The sequence below is a fragment of the Xiphophorus hellerii genome, chromosome 15 (assembly GCF_003331165.1).
Source record: "Xiphophorus hellerii strain 12219 chromosome 15, Xiphophorus_hellerii-4.1, whole genome shotgun sequence".
NCBI lineage: Eukaryota > Metazoa > Chordata > Actinopteri > Cyprinodontiformes > Poeciliidae > Xiphophorus > Xiphophorus hellerii.
The window spans coordinates 9756368-9778021 of NC_045686.1; the positions used below are offsets into that span (position 1 = coordinate 9756368).

Here is a 21654-nt window from a genome sequence, read left to right on the forward strand (position 1 = left end):
ATCCAGTGGAACAGATCATCCACAGGCTGAGGAGGGAGAGGGCTGCTGCCACAAAGAACTACACCTTGGGAGGGGGTGTACACAAACTGTGAAATCAGAGAAGGTGCTGAAGGAGAGGATCAAAGCTAAGCGGAAGTTTTCACAGTTCCTGGATGAGGTAACGTCCAACGTGCTGAACCGAAACAGCCTGCAGGCATTTGGGAAACTAGTGCCTCCATCTGGAGTCATCCCCACATTCCCAAATCTGCCCGAAGACCGGAAGCAAGTGGTGAGCCCCAGGCTGCCCCGATCAATGGCCCAGGAACAAAACCCTTTAGCTGAGCAGAAAACCTCAGAAGATGAGACTTCCCTCGACTCATCACAGAAAATGTATCTGGAGACGGACATTGACTCTGTCCGGAGGGACTACGGTCCCCAGAACCTGGAGATGAAAGCAGAGTCGCCACCTCTGCTGGTGATCGATGATAAAACTTTGTTTCCGCCTCCTCCGGAGTTTTGTCAAGGGTATAAAATGAAGATTCCTGTTCTGGAGCTTCGTCACGACTTCCCGAGATGCCCCTACAGATCTGTCTCTCTGCCCAGGGGCATCAACATGGTGAGTGATGAAACTCATCCCAGTCTTTAATGAAGGGAAGGCCTCTGAACATGTCATTAGCAGAGGAAATTGTTTCTCATGAAGTTTAAAGTGATGTCTGAATTAATTAACACTTTTAATGATACGAAGTGGCCGTTCTTCATTTTTATGGGGGTTCTCTGCTCTAATATAAACCTTGGAATAATATATAGCAAAATGCACAGAGCACTTTACACAGCCTGCAACAGAGCGAGAGGCAAATAAATTAAACAATAAATTAGTAAAACAAATAGATATAAAATTATAATGGAGATAATTATAGTGCTGCTATTTTAAGTTTGCATAATTGAGCATTGTTTCTTGTCTCCCACATTGTCTTGCAAATGTGGGAGATAAACAAGAACCTTTGTTTATCCCTTCGAATTTGTTCCCATGTTGTGAGTATTAAGCTTCAAATATAGGTGCAGATGATAGGATTTTGTGTCAGACTAACAAAAAGTACATTTTAGGGAAAGAAGAGCAGACTTCAAAGTCAGTGTGTCAAAGAAGAATTATTCAAGTCTTCTCCGTAGTTCTCATTTTGATTGAGGTCTGTACTGTGACGAGGCTATTTTAACATGAATATTCTTGATCTAAAACACTGAATTGTAGCACTGCCTGTTTGACGATCCAAGTCTCAAGTCTTTTTCAACTTTTCTTCAAGGTTTGTGGCGAAGTGCAAGCATGGCTTCTCATAGCTTTTTCTTAATGTCTTTCTTCTTGCTACATTAGCAGAAAGGTCAAATTTGTGGATTGCGTGACCAATGGCTGTCTAGTCTACTATTCCTCAACGGTTTTCACTGGATTTTATTCTGGAGTTTAATAGTAAAGGAGTAAAAATGGACATGACCCCTTTTAGTGTTATATTTGTGTCATAATTTTGAATATATGCATCTCTATATATTTTGTTTTATTATTAAATTATAGTTTTGGAGCTCTATTTGCTGCTTTGGCCAGCAGCGTTTTTAGAAGGACATTAGCAAGTTTTACATTACACCACTCAAAAGATGCAAAAATAAGCTGTCATCAACACACAAACACTTTTTTTCATATTTTACTTTGCTGCCCCACAAACAAGCATTAATCTTTGATTTGTTTTGCCTTGAGCTCTGTTTTCAACCTTCAACACATCGTTTAATTAATAGTTCTGTGCAGCTGCTAATAGGGCTTCTCTCTTCTGCTGTTTGGCACTTTGTATAGTTTGTTTTTTGAAGCCTTCATTATTGCCTTTCTTGCCAATAGCAGATTCTTGGCAAAAATGAACTGCTCTAGTAAGTGTGAGAGTAAAAAATATAATAATCTTAAAATCTTCATGGTTCTGAAAGGACCTTATGCTGTTCTCGCTAATGTAAAGTTATGTACATTAACTTTTGATAGGTTTCCAAAAATGAATATCTAGAATGACAAATACATTTAATTGCAGCATTATGATGCAGTACTCTCTCTGGACATAAAATACATTATCTTTAATGTGCTGTATGTGCAGCTAAGCTTATTCTGTCACACCTAAACATTGCTTCATAAAAACTGGATCAAAAAGCAACCGTCCTGCAGAAGCAAAGTGCTCTCTTTTAAACTGCTTAGAAAGGCAAAGTGTCACTGAAGGTGTTGAGTTGGTCTTTGCCTTAGTACGTCAGTTTCTTGAGTCAAACATTGTGATATTGTCATTTTTTAATATATCTAGTAACTGCCAGAAAATAAACTAAAATGGAACGTTATAAGAAAATCACAATGTAGTCAGACTTTTGTAGAAAATGGATCTGTAAATCCATTAGATGGGTTTCATATATTTGAATTATTAAAGCTGCTTTGAAAGAGTTAAATCTAAATAACTTATGAAAAGCTTTCATTTAGTTTGCTTTGCACATGCTATCTAAAGGATATGTGAAGAAAAGTTACTTTAATATTTCTTTTAAAGTTGCACAACTGCACTGAAAATCTGACATTTGAATACATGTGTATCCGTTCTTGACAACATGCATCTAATTCTTTCAAATAAAATGAGGCACAGATACATATTTCTGCTCGCCATTTTTCAAAATGTGAAAAAAAAAACTACATTTGCTCTCAAAAAGAACAGGACTTTTAGGTTTCTTGTTGGATTAACAGTTCACATATTTACCATTTGTTTACTTCTAATTTGGTAGGAAAGCAAATTGATTATACTTCTAATGTTAAAACATAAAACAATCCTTTCATTCTGTTAGATTTGTTTGTAGTAAACTAATGAATTTCTGCATATATTATTGTAACAACAGTTCTTTATATAGATAAAGGTCTTATCCAACCATTGTAAAACATAAAATTTGTGAAAATCCCCCCGCATCCTCCCAAAAAATAATAAAAAATATATATATACAGTATATATTCAGAAAACCTGAAGAAACATTACACAAGAATGCTGTAAATAATTTAAAAAATCCCTGCGTGAGTACAGAAAAAGACAAGTTTCAGCTTAAAAGTGTTTAAAACCATCTATATGTCAGTGTTGTTTCCATTTGTCTGCAGAAACATAGTCAGACATAAATTTAGCTGGAATAATAGTAAACGGGTACAGTTAATGTTAGATATCAAGCTCTCCTGCAGCTCAGCTGGTCAACCAGGTGAGGCAGATAATGTGGACGTGAGTTTGAGACAGAACTGCTCAGTGCTGACCATTAAATCGTTCTACGGAGGAGCTCATTTGAACTCTCCACACAAAACAATCTGAACAGAACAACACGCTCCTTCACCAACTCAGCCCACTCGCTCCTGTTTATTTTGTGACATCCATCATCGACTCTGCTGAAGATGTAACCTTGCTCAAGGGCTGTGGCAGCCCAGAAGCTTCCTTCAAAAGCAACTGGTGTTTCTTCAGTCTTCGAGCTGTTTACACTGCAACAGGCCTGAAGGCTCAATCAGCAGTTACTGCAATAAAAGTGAGTGTATTTGAAGTCTCAGTGTGACATTCACCCCAGTGGTAAATGATAATCCATTTGGCTTCAGCTTCCTTGCTTCAGAATGCAAATTGCTTCACTCACTGGTAAGCACAGAAGTGTGCCGTTCCGCTCAGATATCTCTCCTTGGACGAGGTAAAGCGTCGCCCCGCCTGATGTGCAGCCCTGCCAATGTTTCCGCATTAACCCTAAACACACCTGACAGGATTGTCCGAATCGGCTCCGCTCCCATTTAATAATAAAGGAAGAGGATCGCATTGCCTTAATTTATTGTCTGATTAAAATTCAGCCTTTGCCGTCACCTTAGCAACTGCTTGGGAAAAAGAAAAGGTGGGTGGCGTGGGGGCTGTGAGGCAGGCTTGCGAGCCTGTTGGTGCTCATCTCAGTCTAGTGTGTGAGTATCTGTGTCGCTGCGAACTTTCATCTCCGCGCAGAAGTCCTTGTACTTGTGCAAACGTGCTAATGAAACGTTTTCCGCAGGCGTCTGACCTTCTGTTGTGCACTCACTCTGTGTTTCCGATGAGGCTTCTCGGTGAAGAACAAATAAGCTGTTTGCAACTGTTGCTTTTGTGAATGTGAAACCCTCTCCTACTATTCCACCAACAAATGTACTCTGACAATGAGAAGCGAGTGGAGTGGAATAGAACTATCGATGGGGAAGTTCAGTTGTACCAGCAGCCAGTTATGTAAATGGAAACATGCATAGTTAAACTAGAGTAAAACATTTAAAAATAGAAAAGCTAGAAGCTGCACATTAAGGTTGCATTTACAACAGAAAGATAACGTGGCACAGTTATTAAAAATAGCATACTCAGAACCAAAGAAATGTGCAACTGAGTGGGGTAATTTTAAAAATGTGCAAGGCGCTTATATTTGTGCATAGAAAACAGCAACAGACTATTTACAAGAAATTTAAAAAAGACTGTGCAAATAACAGCAGGAATGTAAACACTGAGTTTCTTTTTTTTTTTTTAGTAGCAGTGATGATTAGAAAGTCTTACAGCTGCTGTGAGAACGGATCTGCAACAAGGCTCCTTTGTGCTCAGTCTATCACCGGAGGAGCTCTCCAGGTCAACAACTTTATACTTGGGGTGGTAGTCTGCACAGGGTTGAGAGGTCATCCCATGAAGGAGCGGGCCTTCCTGCCTGATGATGAGCTTATCTAATCACTTCCTCTCAGCTCTTTTACTTCATTCTTGGGTGCTAAACTGAGGGAGGCTCACTGAAAGCAATGGCTGCAATGGTGGGGAAGGTTTGAGGGAGGACCCGTTGATATTAACTTTGCTAGAAAGATTAATGTTATTTTACAGCAAACTCTGTCCAATCTAGAATGCTTGGAAATAAGAAAAGAACAAAGAATTAAGGCCAGTACTGTTTGTGCAGATGCCATTATGCTGTGGAGCTGGTCATGAAATAAAATGTCAAATCTTTCAAAAAATGTTGCATGCACTTGTCAAAACTCAGAAGTAGTAAGTCTACTTTAACTCAAAACATGGATATGATTATGCAAATAGATCAGAAAGTTGTTTTTTTAAAGACATTTTTATGTGCAATCTAGTTTTTTATTTAATTTTTTTAGATGTATAAAAAATATTTATATTAAACATTTTTTATAAAAAAAAATTAAATTTGGCTCTGGACTTCATATTCAGATCTTGTGCTCCAGCTTCACATCCAGCCACTGGTCCAGGCAGCAAAGCTCTAAAAACTGTTACCCAGACGTCTTTAAATCACAGGTTGTAGAGAATATTCAACTTTTATTCAATATGTCCTCTATAGAAGGATCACCTGTAGGAAACTATAATAAAATGCATTTTTCCCAACAGCCTGAAGCCGGAGATGTAAAATTCAACAGATTGAACCACCTGTTCCCCCCTGTCTCCTTTCTCTTTTTCTGTCTCTCTACACGTCCTCTTCTCCTCTCTGTCTGTCCCCGCTCCCACTCTGACAGGGATACTGAGTTACTGCCAGAAGTACACTGAGGGGGTGGTGGTGAGTGTTGTGGGGAGGGGGAGGGGGGTTGCCATGTATCTGCAGTCTGGCTGCAATGGAGGGTCCCACACTCTCCCTCCCCATCCCTCCTTTCCTTCCTCTCATTTTCACACTCTTGGTTATGATATGATTGTTCGCTTCTCACCTCAAGTGTGCGCAGATGTAGACATCCGGGTGCAGTCTGATGAGTTTTTTTGACGAGCAGGAGTGGAGGGGGAAGTGGGGAGAGATCATTTAAGAGAGGGAAAGAACAGCATGGGATTTAAGGGGAAAGCAGGGCTGGGGGCTGGGGGGGTCCATAAACAAAAACAGAGGAGGAAACTGAGGGAACGTGTCTGCTGAATATGTACGTTTGGTTTGTCTTTTGGGCGAGTGCGTGAGCTGCAGAGGTGCCCTACTTGGCAGCTCTTGGACCAGTTCTGATGGGTCTCCTCCACTAACATGCTGTCATTTCCTTTAGCTGCCTGACGAGGAGATGAACAACATAGACCTGATCAGGTAAGGTTCTTCTCCCTCCATCACGCTCTCTCTCTCTCTCTCTCTCCCTCCCTCTGTTCTGCTCATATCTTTTCAGCGCTCCATCATCACGCCCCCGCGTTTTCCCTGTCTTCTTCCTTTAAACCTCTTCCCTCCCACTCTTCCTTTCTGTCTTTCCACTCCTGCACAGTCTCCCTCTCTCGCGCTCTTTCTCTCTGCCTCCTCTGCCTTTCCCTTCTGGCATATAGCTGCTGCTGTTGCTGGAGCGGCGTGGCGCGGTGTTGGCGGCAGCTGTGCATGTGTTGGGGTTTTCTCTGAGCTTTAAGGGAGAGCTGGGTAAGCCAGTCCAGAGAGCACATAGAAGTAGAGGGGCGGGGGGAGGGCTTCCTCCATCCCCGGCGAGACTCGGAGCCAGCAGGATTTTTATCTCCCTGTCTCCAGGATGAGGCTGTGCGTGAGCAGAAGGTACCGCTTTGCCTTTCGCATCTTCGATTTGGGTTGCAAAGCTCTTTGGGTTTTCAAATGTCTTTATTTATGAGCTCATTTTCTGTGTTGCGTGGCTGCACTTGATGCATTGTTGATCTAAATGTTGTATGTTTTATGATAGTTTTTGATAATTAAAAGGGTTTTTTTTTGTTTTTAATAGACTCTCCTGGGAGTTCTCTTGCTGCTATAATGTCTCCGATTGATCAGTCTCAAGGTGTTTTTGATTAGTCTTGCATTAATTAGGGTTGCAAAAATGTCACTTATGTGTGTTTCTGCATGCTTTTGCAAACTCACCTGTAGGTATACACTGATTAATGACCCTGCATGATAAAAAAGCGAAATATCTAAAGCTGTATCTGAATATAAATCTGTTTGAATCTCACTTTTATACTGAGTGACAGCTGATATGACAGTTCAAAAAGACTCTGATGAACTCTTCATGACACTAAGTGTCATTTTTCTGATTAATTTGACATTAAAGGAAAAAAGGACATATTATCTAGGAGCCTTTAATCCTCATTTCTTTTCTCACTCACCTTTCTATTGGAGACAAGTTTTAATTAATACAATTACTAATGAGCCATTATTAATCCGCCACAGATGGAAATAGATCCCGAGCTTTTCCATTCTTGTTCGATTACTGGTGGTGTTATTGCGATTTCAGGCAGATTATAATTTAAAAGCCGTTTAAGCAGCCAATGAGGGGTAATTAATCTTGACGGGAAGGGGAAGGGGAGAAGGGGGGGCGGACTCCCTAATGTGTGGCATCAATTGTCTTCACCTCTGTGTCACAGCTTTAATTGAATTATAGCAGCTCAACAGAGATAAAAGTCCTGCATCTTTCCACCTGTAGCCCAGGAAGAAGGAGAGTTAAGGTTAATGAGGAAGATGGACCTACCTCAGAGTCTGACCCCACCTTTTTATCCCACCTCGAACCCCCTGCACCCCCCACACGCTCCTCCTCAGATGAACAAATCTCCAAGAAGGCTTCCAGCCCAAATGATGAAACGCTCTGAAATCTTTTCCCAGTGCCTTGCTCTCTGCCTCTTTCATAATTCCTGTCCCTCCCTTGGCCCGGCTCTTGCGTTCGGAGGCCCGTGGCAGAGATAGAGATGTAAATTTTAAATGGCAACGCACTTGAACCTCGGAGCCTCGGAGCACAGGATTCTTTCACTGTTTAAACAGATTTAAAGCTTGAAAGACTTTAAAATTCTGACAGGATGAAAAAGGGCATGAAGTATTTTCAAAGAGAGGCGCATTTGGAAAGACTGTCAGTTGAGAAAAGTGATGCTTTTGACAAAAATCTGACTTTTGACTGATGAAATTTCTTTTCTTAAAAAAAGTAACCTCTGGGGGTTTTTTTAAATAAAAATTTCTAATCCCCCTTTTTCTCTTTTAAGCTTTACTTAAATGCTCTTTCAAATAAATCAAATTTTTGTGTTTAGTTTCAAAGCTCAGGCAACGCATGTCTGTCAACTTAAAAAAAAAAGAGGCACAAACCATTTTTTATACAGGATGTACTTTTTATTTTTTTAAAGATAAAAATCTGAAAAGTGTGGCCTGAATATGCATTCACCTCCCTGAATCCATACTTTGTAAAAGTACCTTTTGCTAAATCTGTGCCCGGAAGTTTCTTGGTTGTGACTGGTACTCTCCCTGGTGTAGGTGATCAGGCCCTGGGAGTTTTGCAGGTGTACCATTTTTGGAAGTCTCCATCATCAGACTTCAGATGATGAAGTGAGCAGGGCTCCATGAGAAACACAAGGCTTGACAAATTGTTTTAGAACCTTTTGACTGTTTAGAAAACAGTCAAAAGACCTATTTTGACTGTTTTAAACTTTTCAGCAGTCAATGAATGACCTGCCTGGTGTGTTGCTTGGACTTCGTGATGCTGTTTGTTCAGTAAAGTTCTCTCTCAAAACTCTCGTGCATCTAACAGAGCAGCTGGATTTATGCTGAGATTAAATCACACACATCTATTTACAGCCATCCAATGGACCGGTGAGCCCTGGACTCCACCTTACTGTAAAGAAGATGAAAGTCACTCATAAATTTTCTTGCACCTCACAATTTTACGCTGGCGTGTGTACACAACAAACCGAGAATAAGGTTTACATTTGTGCAAAGTGCTGTACAGATTTTTAGACTATTCCAGTGGATTGTTGACGTAGAGCTCCATGACAGAAACAGTGTAGATGCTTATTTGCAAAGATGCTACAAACAGATAATTGTTCATTACGTCTCTTATTAAGTTTGAGTGATGAGGATTTGCTGTCCAGGCCACCTTCCAGGTGTTCACTCAGCTTGAGATCTGCTGACTGGAAAGGCCACAGCGAGGCGTTCATGTTATTTTCACACTCATTAAGCCTTTCCGTGTATCCCTCCTTTTGTGATATTGCTTTTTATTAAGTTTAAAGTGTTTTCCCTCAAAAACAGTCCGGCGAAGGAGCTTTCACTTTCTTCACCTTCACTTTCCATTTTGCACAACGTCTGAGGAATCGGGTGTAGAAAATGTAAGGAAGTGCCCTTTCACACTTTTGGGCAAACACCAGGAAATTGTTCTTGTCGGATGCATTCCCACTACAGGGAATACTCGGCTCGGCTTCGGTGATGCAGGAGGCTGGCCTGAGTGTGTAGGAGGCATGAGGTGGTTCAAGAAGTCTGCTGCAGTCTCTCTCTCTTGTCTTTCCTGGTCATTATTTTTGTCGTTATCTGCATGCAAAAGAGTCTTTACATATTAAAGTTAAACAATGCTGGATCTCACGTAAGTGTTCAGTCTAGCATCACTTCCATTTTACACACTTGAGCTAATGGTGTAAAGTGCTTGTTTTCAGCCCAACTGAGTGAGACATTTGAATCCACAGCCTACAGACAGGATCAATTAAACATCACACACAGTTTGTACAAGAGAGCTGACAACATGGAGAGCAAATGTTCAAATCAGTCAGACCAAAAGTTCTGACCAAATGTTCAAAGAAGCTGGTTCAGCATACCCGCTGCTTAAATTGTGTCTTTTAAACTAAGGGACAGCTCTGTGACAAAATCTTTGGTGAGCGAAATGCTACACATCCAGCTGACATCTCTAAAAAATGAAAAAAGGACACTTGGGTAAAAGAAAATAAATGTTCTAACTTTTATATAGGAAGCGAATTCACAATTTGTCTCTAAAGCCAGATTTTTAGCATATTCTATTTCATTTTATCTATGCAAAAACTCAAAAATGAAATCACTGACAGATCAAACTATTTTCCTCAGGAAGTAGCGTGAATAATGTCTGTGATGTTTTGCTTCCATTCAGTGCATGTTTGAATCTCGAAATGACACTTTGCTGGCTAATGTCATAAACTAGAGTAGCTGCAGCAATTTAAACTCATAAACTATAATGTATTATCGCCACAGGTTGGTAAATATGCAGTCTTGGGGCCTCTTGACGTGCCATATCTTCCTTAATGTCTACATAATAAATTTAGTCAGTGCTAAAGTCACACAAAAGCTGCAGGTCCCACTGGATACTGCTGTCCACCCCCCTAAAGCTCGACCCCTTAAATCTACTAGTAGTTAAAGCGTAGCGTCTTTACGACTCACAGAGCAAGCGCCAAGACTTGAGGGACATTTTGTGTTGAATTGAGCTGTAAATTAGAAAAAGTTATTGCAATTAAAGTGTAACTAAACCCCCGGTGAAAGCAAGACCCTAACCCCAGACAATTTTTGGAAAACTCCACCAAAGTAGGCAGTGTCAAAAGACACAAATTTGGGGATAGTGTCACTGTTGCCACTTTAGCAACTTTGCTGGTATATTTAGTGACTTTTCAGACCCCTTTAGAAACTATTTTCCTAAAATAGCGCTTAGTGACATATGTAGTGACTTTTTTCTGGAGACTTTTCTAACGCCACGTAAAGTACCAATGGCTCTGCAGTAACTGTCCTGAGGGAGCAGCAAGTTTTGTTTGTCCTGCACCAAACCACCTGCAGTCAGAGCAGAGAGGAGACCCATCTGTTTCCACATTGCAAATGAAGCTGAGTGTGTTTTAAATTTATTTGTGTAATAATTATGAACAGTAATAGTGGCCCAATTATTGTGCGCGTAAAAATGCCAAGCCTCCTTTTGACTTTCTTAAATATTCATGTTTGAGGTCTTTGAACGTTTTGGATTAATTAAGAGCATTGCAGTTGGTGATTAATAAAGGCAATCTTCAAAAATAAGACGGTGTAAAACTGAAAACCAAGATTGTTTGGAACTGAATGGAAAAATCCCAAACATGCAACACAATACAGTGAATTAGCCCAGACTTAGGACAACTCATTGATCTACATCTTGCTATTATTTATTTTTATTGGATATTTTGGCTTCATTCGCATTACCCTCTGGCTAGATATTGATGAAAATGCTTTTTTGTGAAATTGAGGACTTAACATTTGAAAGTGCCACTGAGGAGAGCCTGGACTGAAGAGAGTGAAACATAGTTGAGCCCTTTGGTTGTTGTGCTCAGTGTTTCTGTCGGATTTATGCTCTTTTTCTGCCCTGTGTGGTCTGAGCACTTCTCCTCTCCCTCCCATTCGGTTTGTGGGTCTCTCCCTCCTGAAGCCCTGACAGCTCCTCTGGGGGTCATTAACTATCATCCCAACCCCATTATCCCTCCTCCCCTTTGTCCTGTTCAGCACCAGAAATAAGATGGCCCAGGTCAGACCTATCCCTCATGGCGATAAAGCTGCCTAAATAGTTTTGCTGCACATGACAGCTGCTTTATCTCATTGCTATAATGTATTTTAAACTGTACATTTTCTTTTATTGTGGCACTTTGGTAAATGTCTATTATTAAATATTTAGATTCCATAAAAAGATAGTTATTAGTGTTTGAAGAGATGGAAAGAGTAGGCTAATTATGATTAGACAACAGTGAAACTCTGAAACTGTTATCCAAGAATCCAAGAATGTTTGAACGGAAAATGTATTTTAAAGCAAGTTAGGTGAAAATCTAAAGAGATCTCAAAAGAACGCTTCAAAGTCTGCAAAGCTAAAAACTTTCACAATGGTTTGTGTTAAAAACATGGTTCCCCTTGGTGTGCCATGGTGGTATAGGGGATAGCGCGACCCATGTTTGGAGGCCTTGAGTCCTCGACTCAGCCGTCGCGGGTTCGACTCCTGGACCCAACGATATTTGTCGCATGTCTTTCCCCGTTTCCTGTCAGCCTGCTTTCATATAAGGGACACTAGAGCCCACAAAAGACCCCTGGAGGGGTTAAAAAAAAAAAAAAAGGTTCCCCAAATGGGAAGCAAATTGATTTTAAAATAAGAGAAAATAATGTTTTCATTGTGACTTTATCAGTTTTTATCAGTGGAAAATCCTTAAAAATGTTACTACATACAGTTATGCCCCAAATTATTTATACCCTTTACATGTACATGTTCAAAGTTGACTTTCAGTTTTGCCTGTATGTTTCTTCTGAGCAGAAGTAGTGTTAATCAGTTGAGTGGCCCTGCCAGAGTCCAGACTTGAATATGGTGAAATATCTGTGGAGAGAGTAGAAAATGAAGAAGATAATGAGGACCTCTGTAAGACTTGACTTGACAAATATTTTCAAAATACCAGTGAAAACATGCAAAGAATTTAGCTGCTGTAATGTCGATAAAGATTTTTCTTCCAATTAATTAGAAGGGCAAAATATTTTAATAAAAACAAAGATTTTTTTTCCAAAATTGATCCTTCTTTTTAAATTAGATTTTCAGTGACGTCTGCTTGATTTCCTAGAAACAAACTACTTGGCTGAAAGTAAATAATCTTAAATGTGAATCAACCACGTGTATGAATAATTTCAGGGTTAACTGCAAAGTTGTACCAACCTTTCACTTTGGTGCTTTAAAAGCTGGCTGCTTATCAAAGAAGAAATAAGCAAGAATTCCCACTAGAATCACATTCAGCAGTGTGGAAAACATTGCTTTGCTTTGATTTGGTTACCATGTTACAAAGACTTTCTTTATGTGGTATATGGCTACTCTATTAATGGGTCTGTGTGTTAAATATGAAGTTAGTATGCAATACAGGATGAAATTAGGACAAGTTAACATTCAATTCTTTACTGGGACAATGCACACGATCATATTTATCTATTTTACTTCTTTTAACATCTTGCAGCTTGCCTTTAGGGTAAACATGCTTGGATGGCCAAACCTAGGGATGTTAACAGTTCAATAGCTGATTTCAGATTAGTTTGAGACCTCTTTAAATCAACTGTTTTGATCTAGAACTGGTGTTCACCCTCAGTTCAACACTCAGGAGCACACCGAGTTATATACAGACATTTAGTGCTTGAATTTCTAAATATTTTTTTCTGTTTTTACTGTTTATTTGTACACCTTAAATTTCTCTCTATACTTCAAATTTATAATAAATATCAATGTGCTCAAGTATGTTAGGAAATACACACTTTCAAGGAGTTCAATCTTGTAAAACCACAAACAAAATGTTGAAGATGAAAAAGTTTTCTCTCCTTTTAAAAATATATGAAAGTGATTTGAATCTAGAGATCAAGAAAATTGTTTGCCTGTGACATTCTAAAATTGGATTTCATGAATTTTATATATATATTGTAAGTGCTACAGAAATGAAACTTGGGAGGACAACTGCTATATTGGGCTTGTGTTCTTTTTTGTTTTGTTTTTTTTCTTCTTTACATTTACTCATCTCAAAGTTCAAGCTTTTAGTCGGTCTCTTGGGAGTGACAGACAGATCACTAAGTACATTTGTATTGCCTGCACTATAGGGTTATATATAGGTGCATGGGGCCACACACACATAGACACACACACATTCACTGGAAAATAGAGCAGTGCACTGCAGTGTAGCAGATCTGCAGAGGTTGTTTCTTTGTTGTGTCTAATCACCACCTGTCCATTGAGCGCCACTCATACACATTGTGCTGTGTGGGTGGAGCTGGGCAGCATACTGCATATGTATCTGAACGAACGCATTTATGTTTTGGTCTTTTCTATTTTTAATGAGCTGAACCCTTTTGAAAGCTGCTTGTGCCTCTCCATCCCATCTCCTTGTTTTGGTGGCTGGAAAGATGGCAAAGATGGCAAAGATGGCGTTCATATTTTCGTGACTTGCAACCAAATCGCACAAGATTTTGTTAGTCCAAACGTTTTCCACTGACTACAGTAGAATGTGTGTGTTTTGATTTAATTGAAAATAGCAACGCAGAAAGTTTCAGAAGCTTTGATTCCAAAGTAATCCGTGTTTTAATGTTTTGACATTGAATTTCGAGATTTTGAGATGGTGGAGGAACAGATCGCAATGGCTCACAAGGACAGCTCTCTGTTGGATTCATTGGCACCATCACATGATTATTTTTTTTTTATCTTCAAGCTAAAGCAGTTTTTTTGTGCAACAACATGTGCTTGTGTGTATTTTTGATGGATGTTTGTGCATAATAGCTTGAGGCTTCTCCTGCCTCCACAGCTTGTGTGCCTAATAAATCAAAACCATATTCAGATTAGCAGTTTTGAGCAAAGTAACCTGTAGTGCTTGTTCTCACATATATATATTTTTAATTAGTTTTTAACTTGTGAAAATGTTGATGCGCATTAAACTTTTTCACATCTTGTCCTAAATCCTAAACCCTAAATCCATAAAATCTGAAGTATTTTAATGTGATTTTATTCGACAGACCAGCAGGGCGTTGCGCATTTGGAAGAAACCCCAAAATAGCTAAATGCCTCCCTCAATTATCCCCCAAATCTCCTACCGGAGAAGGACAGTGTGTAATTTAATTTCAGTATAAATGGAGCTGTTTTGTGAAGGCCTCAATGATCTGTAGAGAATAGTAGAGAACAAATTCTCTCATGAGGTCCACGGGAAATGGCCGGACGGTCAGGGATCAAATTTATAAAACAATATCCCGAGTTTTAAGATCTACCCAGAGTCCTACAGAGCTCTTTTCAACCCATCGTCTGGAAATGGATAGAGTTTGGCTTGACAACAAAGCTACCAAGACATTGCTGACTATCTAAGCTGACACACAAGAGCATCAGTCAGAGAAGCAACCTAGAGGCTCATGGAGACTCTGGAAGAACTTCAGACATCTGCGGATCAGGTGGAAGAATCTTTCCTGACTACTTCAATTATTTATTGTGGAAAGAGGGCAATAAGAAAGTAGCTTTTAAAGTCTTTAAAAGCCATGTAGGAGATGATGCAAAATGTGTGCTGATTAAATGAGACCAAAACTGAACTTTTTGACCTTCATTCACAATGCTAGGTTTGGTTGAAAATTGTTTAGACCAAATATATTCAATGGTACTGATATTTTCCACCCAAACTTACAAAGTTTGACCTATTTTGCATAGAAAATGGTTGAAAGTTTAATTGACAATACATCTACACCTCAACAGACTTGCTGCTGTAATCACAGGTGATTGTGGCCGGCTGAATCAGATAAAATCAATTACATTTGGAGGTTTAAACATGACAAAAGTGGAAAAGTTCAGGAACTGTGAATATTTTTGCAAGTCACCTTATATTTAGCTTGTAGTTAGAACAGGATCACGTTTTAAACTCGTCGTAAAATTCCTCCTGAGGTGTCGTGATTGAACATTGCTGCTCTTGGTGCCATCAGTGGCACATCAAATCTCTTCAGCAGGTCATTACACCCCGCTGCTGCTAATGGTGCTGGTAGCTGCCGTATAACTACTTAGGTGCCTGCTCCTGAGTTAAACAATCCCGGGAAAGGGAAATGACAAATACATAAACCCACACGCACTCGCTCTAATTTGAGAGTTTCTTCTATGAGGTGGTTGAGTCATACCATGCATGGCTTTGGTACCTTGTAAATCTGAAGGCATGCAGGGAGGAAAGAGCATCTTTTTTCACCTCTAGCCCCTGCTGCTGGATGACTCAGCCAATTGGGTTCTCCCTCTCTAGAACTGAAGTTTGACTGCTTTTTAATTTTTTTTTAAAAAAAGGGGCTTTTCCTAAGAAGCAATCTATCTGCAAGGCTGATGCGATCAGGAAGCCCGGAACAGATTGAGATCCGAGGAAGGAGGGAAAGATGTACAGTTTAAGTGATGAGTACACACCCACTCCCTTGATTTTACTTTCTAATTTGCCAGCGCTCGCTTCCTCCCTACTGTCTTTGACTAAACTGTAAATACTCCAGCTTTCATTCCCCCCCAGAAGCTTCCTGCTTTCCCTCCTGCCTCATTCCATAACTTTATGTCCTCTTCCTCCTCCGCTCTCACCTCCCTCTTCCTCCTCTTCAGTGCTCTGAGTTCCTCTCAAATGTCAGCATGGCACGAGTGGGTGGCAACAAGCCCCTTCTAAGGTTTTTGCTGCAGTGAGGGATCAGCTAAAATGAAAGAGAAGAAAAGCGAGTGAAAGAGGGCTGCGTTGGGATTTGTTAGAGGACACCTGGCCTGGTCAGAGACATGTCACGAACAGATGCCTTTTCTGGATGCTGTGGCAGATACTGTTGGTTTTTAAGGAACATGGCTGCACATGCGTGCAACACAAACATTATCTGCACCTACACATCTGCATCTACAAATGTATGCTCGGAGGTAAAAAGGAATGCATTTTTACATTTCTTAGGCATCTCACACCTGCCAAATCTCTCTTCCACACATAATGAGAGCCACTGTGCTATGACTCAGAGGGGAGCAGCTGGATTGAAGGCTCCAGCAGCAGCAGTGGTGAGCTGTCACCATCTGGAAATGTGCATGACTCTACTCAGCCTGCACCATAAATCACCTCTCAACATCGAATCAACATGTATTCATACGTCACCTGGTTTCCCAAAAGCAAAAAGCCCTGAAACAAGATGCGTTTGTGAACTGTAACCTGGTGCAGTCACGTCCCACACAGTCTGTCATTGTTTCCCCGTTGAGTGGTCAGTCCAGTGCTCAGATCAGAGGAGCTTTGATCAGGCTTTGACAGCTGCCTCGTCTAATAACCTATTCCATTTGTCTGTGCGATAAAGAGGTGCACCTGTGCTGTGGCCGCAGATGGCCGAAAGGGCCAGAGGAAATATTGATAAAGGGAGTTCACATCCTTTGGCCTTGTCAAGGTCTGCAGTCTCTCACACTGTATTCTTTCGGTTTGACGTACAGTGCCTTGCAAAAGTACTCATTGCCTTTGAACTGCCCTCTTTAAGGCAGTGGTCATCTGAAAAAAAATAGTGGTACACCATTTGAAGCCGTCCAAGACATGGCCATCCACTTGAAATTACAGGCTGGACAAAGAGAGTATTAATCAAACAGACCAAGAAGCCCAAGGTGAAGCTGCAGATATTAACAGGAAATATCTGCAGCTAGTAATAAAAGTAATAAACAAGTAATAAAATATTACTTGTTTGTGTTATAAAATGGCACTATTTGACTGGAAAACACAAAATGGCGCCCTTTTACTGCAGTCAGTAAGTTGTTTGATAGAAAATAATACATGTATTTTTGACACAATTTGCCCTTTAAATTGACCTTTTGGTGGTTGAGGGTGTAAAACAAAGGTTAAATATGTGGACCATGCCCAGTGCTGAATGAGGTGGAGGACTTGTGAATGCTTTGTTAAAACTCCCACTGATATTGCTCAAACTAAAGGGGTGAAATTAAAAAAATAATTCAAAACAATATGAATTTAAGGACTTTCACACTTTCATCAAAAGAGCCAACAATGGGGCGCGCCGTGGTGGCGTAGCGGTTAGCGTGACCCGTATTTGGAGGCCTTGAGTCCTCGACGCGGCCGTCGCGAGTTCGACTCCCGGACCTGACGACATTTGCCGCATGTCTTCCCCCCTCTCCTTCCCTGTTTCCTGTCAGCCTACTTTCGTAAAAAGGGACACTAGAGCCCACAAAAGACCCCCTGGAGGGGTACAAAAAAAAAAAAAAAAAAGAGTCAACAATTATGTTGGTACTCACCAAAACTTTAATTTCTTTGTGCTAGTTTTTTTTATGTATTTTTTTCCACTGTAAATGTCAAATATTCATTGGCAAAATTACAATGTCATTGTTTCAAGTAAAATTTTGTAAACACTTTTTCCACTAATTTGCCCTTTTTTTCTGATTTGAAGATGACTATGGCTGCTAAATGTTGGCAGCATCAAGGCAACAGTTTGTCTTTTCAAATCAGATCCCAGCTTATTGGTGGTTACTAACAGCTGGCAACCTGTCTGTTTGCTTTTGTTGGCAGGATCAAGACAGGTATAACAAACAGTAATTCTGCTGGCCACACTTAGCTGAGATCTCTTGGATAACTCACATACATGCCAACTTCCTGTGGCCAGGCCCTATAAACACATGAGAGGGAAGGAACAGAGACAAACCATGAAAAAGATATACATTGGCAAAACTGCCTTAAAAGTCCCCCGAAATGGTGGCAAACACCCAAAAAAGAGGTAAGAGTAAATCTGCGCCACCATCTCTCCATCCGTACTTGTTTTTATGTGTTTGTCCGCTCATCCGCCCACGAGGTGTCTCCTCTGGTCGTTCAGTGGTGTTAAAGCAGCCTCATCCCGCCTTTCAGGCCCAGGAGTCATGCTGCCTCGTCATCTCATCTCACCAGAATGAAAACACTCATTATGTGTGACTCAGAGGAGGTCACTAATGGAGGGACTTTTCTTTTTCTTTTTTTTTTCGTCTCTGGAGCTACTTCACGTAAAGTCACCCTGTACCTAACACCAAACACCTGTATTCCCCAGCTAAAGCCCACCGATCAGATCCAAGCAGGAGGTGAGGTGGTGGGCTCCGCTGGCTAATGCAGCTCTTAAATGTCATCCAGTCTACTGAGACTTTCTCTGAATCATTCAGCATGCAGGTCGTCTTTCACTCTCTGCCAAAGCTGCAAAGGCTGCAGCTTTCAGTGAAACACACACTATTATTAACATTTATGTTTTCACTCGTTCTACAGCAGATATCTGATTTCTAGCAATTCATTTATGTAGAACTGATAAGACACTGAAACTCTAGAGACTTAGATTTGTTCAGAAGTTGAATTACTATTAAATTTCTTGGGTTATTTCCTGAATTTGCAGACTACTGGGTCAAAGCAAGATTATACTAAATGTTTACATTTGACTTTTTTATCTACTACTATAACTTTTAAAATTTTATGTTACTATTTTGTCAATGCAGCAAGTACAACATGATGGTCAAGGCATAAAAATTAGATAATTAAAGAAAAAAAACTTTCATCCATACACTGAGTTAAAAATAGGTACATTATTTTTAAATTTAGTGTAAACAGTAGGGCAGATGTTTGATCGGTGTGAATTATAAATGAATGGATCTGGCAAAAAAAAAATGCTAACAAATACACATTATGTCTTTGTAACTGCTTAACTCAACCCTTCCCACTGTAAAGACAATATTTAAAGCGATAGTTCAGGATTTTTGCAGTGAAGTGAGGTTCTGTTAAAAGCCTGTAAGCAGTTCACTAGATAATTGGGGATTAAGCAGTTCTTATCCTATCTGCACCAGATACATGAGGATTAAATGATCCCAGGCACTGAAGCTAATAAGAAGCCCAACAGGAGCTATTAATTTGAGTCATAGTTTTAGGCCTTAAAAAACTTAATATGCAGGATTGTCTGTAATGTCTCTCATACACGTCTGAGGGGTGCCTTTTAGTGTATTGACTGTAGAGTTTGGGTGCTATTTAACTTTGTGCCTGCAAACCCCCAAGAGAATGCTACTCCTAAAGCAGGATTTTTGTTCTTTTAGAGAAATTAAAAAATAAACCTATTTAGTTGTTTTCCCTAAACTGCATTTAATAATTCATGTACATCTTAGATGTGGATCGCAAGGGACTTAAAAAGATCTCAAGTGGTCTTATATTTGATATACTGAAATCTTTGGTGGAAAAGGCCAAAATAATGATATTTTATGGATTCTAGACTTTGTGTTACTTTTTAAACTTTTCGTAGCAACTTAGTAGGGTGATTTAATTATGTTCCACACAGGGAGATTGTTAGTGACACACAGTTTTCTACATCTATTTCCAGCTTTAATAATCACTGTTTTGTTTTGGAGAGGGAAGCTGTTTTTAATATAGTTAAAGTTAAGCTCTACTTCGAAATTTTTCAATTATTTCTGTATTATCCCTTTAAAATCCACCACTTTACTCACAATCCTGGCCAATAAGTAACTGTATGGTAATTATCACATAAAAACAAGATCTGTATAACATTGGTGCTTAATAAATAATTAGATTTTTCTGCAATCCAATCCTGCAACATATACTGTGAGTGTAGAAATTGGCTCGCAAAGCCTTAGACTGAAACAGGACGAAAACGCAGTTATAGAAAAACTGATTTTTTCAAATAAAGCAAATGACGTTTTTCATAAAATCTAGATTTACCCTGCCTACTTTTCATCCAACTGATTGCAGAAACATTATGCTGCTTGCTAATGAGCTGGAAAAGGGGTGAAGTCTCCCCTGACCTGAAAATAATAAATGAACAAACCTGTCTCAGCTTTGTTTTCGTTTTTCCTTTTCTTGCAACAGTCTAGCTCATCGCCCACCCTTTGCATCTACGATCTTGTTAAAAGAGAGAAATGGAGGGAAACGGAGAAAGTGAAAAGGGCAAAGTGACCACATCTTCATTCATTTCCAGCTATGTTATCTGGCTGCAGATAGAGTCATTACCTTTCTTCCTCCATCTGTCCGTCAATACTAAGGTCCATTAAGCCGAGCGGTGAGCACTCAGATCCATCACGGCAATGGACATTTCCTCTTTTGCCGCTCACACTTGCCCTTTTATTAGATTGAAACTCAGGTAATGCATATGCTCCAAAAATAGCCATCATTGTCCTGTCTTGCTAAATTACATGTTGAGGATATTACTGTTTTGTAAATCTCTGCCATCAGGGTCTATTCAAATAATCTATTAGAACTCATTGACTCATTTCTCATTACACATTACGCCTCTGTTATTTCCATGTGACCATTCTCACCAGTGATTGCTCCTCTGTGATGTGCTAGGTTACCCTCTGTCGTCTAATGAATTACAAAACACCGCATCCATACATACTGACTGAATTTTGGGATCGTGTTTTCCCATCCTCATAATGTCCCAATCAATGCTGCATGGCCGTTAAAAGAAAACGTGGACCATTATACATCAATTTGGCAGAGCAAAGACCCCATGTTGCAAGCTTGTTTCCTTCACCATGTGCTCTAAACTCATTTGTTCTGTGTGTGTGTGTGTGTGTGTGTTGGTGTGTGTCGGTGGGGGTGTGTGTGTAGCTCTTTGCTGGAGCAGAAGGAGGACTTGCGGAAGAGACTTTCCTACACAACACACAAGCTGGAGCTGCTGCAGAGCGAGTTCGACTCCACCAGGCAGTACCTGGAGACGGAGCTGCGCCGAGCACAGGAGGAGCTGGACAAGTTCACAGACAAGCTTCGCAGGTGGAATCACCCGTCATGAATCGCCACATGCTTCATACTAATCATACTTTGGGTACTGGAGAGGAAAAGAATGACACTTCGGCAGATATTATTGCTTAAATGTTCTTGTCAGTGTTCGAAGAGCTCCAGATGTCTGTGTTGATTGAATCTGGATTATGTAAAGGAAAAAAGTTATGCTTCAACTAGAGCAGGAATCACATTTTGGCACGCATGTGACATGACAGCAAAAACTAAATGAATGCAAATAATCAATGCTTAGTTCCTCTTTGCTTCTTTAAAAAAAAAAAAGAAATAACTATCACAGACACGGACAAGAAAATAAACAATCAAATATTACCACTCACACTTTATTTATTAACAGTTGTCTCAGTATACGTTTTCTCTGCTAAATAAATTGTGATACTGCTGTTTTACACATCTTTACCAGGATTGCAAATAAATCTGTCCACATCTTTAAATCTAGGAACCTTTTTTAGTGATAAACATTCGTCTTTTAGCATTTCTACACAAAGTTCAGTGAACTGTTGCAAGTAGGACGAGTAAAAATGGCTTGCCTGGAGATAAGCCTTTTTGTAAAGCTCTCTGGCTTCTATACAGTAGATTCAGCATGCATGTGCACAAGCTATTACCTACCAGCAGAGCAATGTTTTCATTATTTTTTTTTTATTTTATTTTGTTGTTTAGAATACAAAGCAGCTACTCGGCACTGCAGAGGATCAACCAAGATCTGGAGGAAAAGATCCACAGAGATGTAAGT

General features: G+C 39.9%; 1 protein-coding gene across 5 annotated transcripts in view; it reads left to right on the plus strand.

Annotated features, from left to right (window-relative positions):
- The first annotated feature begins 5838 nt into the window (after positions 1-5838).
- The window catches only part of LOC116733737 (brain-enriched guanylate kinase-associated protein), a 28555-nt gene continuing 12739 nt past the window's right edge, over positions 5839-21654 (plus strand). Inside the window, exons 1-4 of one of the 5 annotated variants that reach the window (XM_032584543.1) lie at positions 5839-6039; positions 17682-17886; positions 20736-20897; positions 21582-21648. In XM_032584543.1, coding sequence (XP_032440434.1) covers positions 17789-17886; positions 20736-20897; positions 21582-21648 — 327 coding nt within the window. In that variant the 5' untranslated portion in view covers positions 5839-6039; positions 17682-17788. Of the gene's footprint in view, positions 6040-6141; positions 6484-14713; positions 16190-17681; positions 17887-20735; positions 20898-21581; positions 21649-21654 lie in introns of those variants that run through there. The other 4 variants (XM_032584542.1, XM_032584545.1, XM_032584544.1 and 1 more) reach the window with 4 other exon arrangements.